The sequence below is a fragment of the Octopus bimaculoides genome, chromosome 20 (assembly GCF_001194135.2).
Source record: "Octopus bimaculoides isolate UCB-OBI-ISO-001 chromosome 20, ASM119413v2, whole genome shotgun sequence".
In the NCBI taxonomy this organism is placed as follows: domain Eukaryota; kingdom Metazoa; phylum Mollusca; class Cephalopoda; order Octopoda; family Octopodidae; genus Octopus; species Octopus bimaculoides.
Window position 1 is genome coordinate 44735418 of NC_069000.1, and position 767 is coordinate 44736184.

The window sequence follows — 767 nt, forward strand, 5'->3', positions numbered from 1 at the left end:
ATATATATATATATATATATATATATATATAATGATATTTTAAAATCCATGGCAACATACATATTCACTGATTCTGTCACATCATCAATGTATCATATCTGAAAAAGAGGCACACTACAAAGCATAGAGGTGAAGAGTTACATTTGTTATAGGCTTTAGAGTTTGATGAGATGCTCACAAGGCCAAAGCCTTCATGGATGCGAAACCATTGGTCACTCTATGACCGAACATTAACTTTATTACTTTAATATATATCCATATATATAAGAGAAAGAGAGGATAGATAGATAGATAGACAGACAGACAGATAGATAGATAGATAGATAGATAGATAGATAGAGGAACACAGATATATTTTCCTTAAGGTGAGAGAATCATATTATTCACACACACACACACACACATATGAAATATGAGTGAAATAATACAAAAAATGCATTAACTTACATGTAGAGCAGTCAGTACCAAGATAACCGGGTCTACATCTACATGTGTAAGAAACATCAGTGGTCATACAGCTTCCACCATTGAGGCAAGGATTTGAGTAACAGAAGTCGACTGTGAAGCAATATAAAACCATCATTAATCATTAATCATAACAAAACAACAATGATGCACTTTGATGAAACAAAAAAACAATGATTTGTATCAGAAAAATTGAAACCGGTTCAGAAACATTGAAATCGGTTCAGAAACATTGAAACCGGTTCAGAAACATTGAAACCGGTTCAGAAACATTGAAACCGGTTCAGAAACATTGAAACCGG

The 767-nt window shown here is 32.9% G+C and overlaps 1 protein-coding gene across 1 annotated transcript in view; it reads right to left on the reverse strand.

Moving 5' to 3' along the window:
- The window catches only part of LOC106870399 (neurogenic locus notch homolog protein 1), a 57523-nt gene that overhangs the window by 37176 nt on the left and 19580 nt on the right, over positions 1-767 (reverse strand). The window contains exon 11 of the mRNA XM_052974983.1: positions 448-558. Within this exon, the coding sequence (XP_052830943.1) occupies positions 448-558 (111 nt within the window). The remainder of the gene's footprint in view (positions 1-447; positions 559-767) is intronic.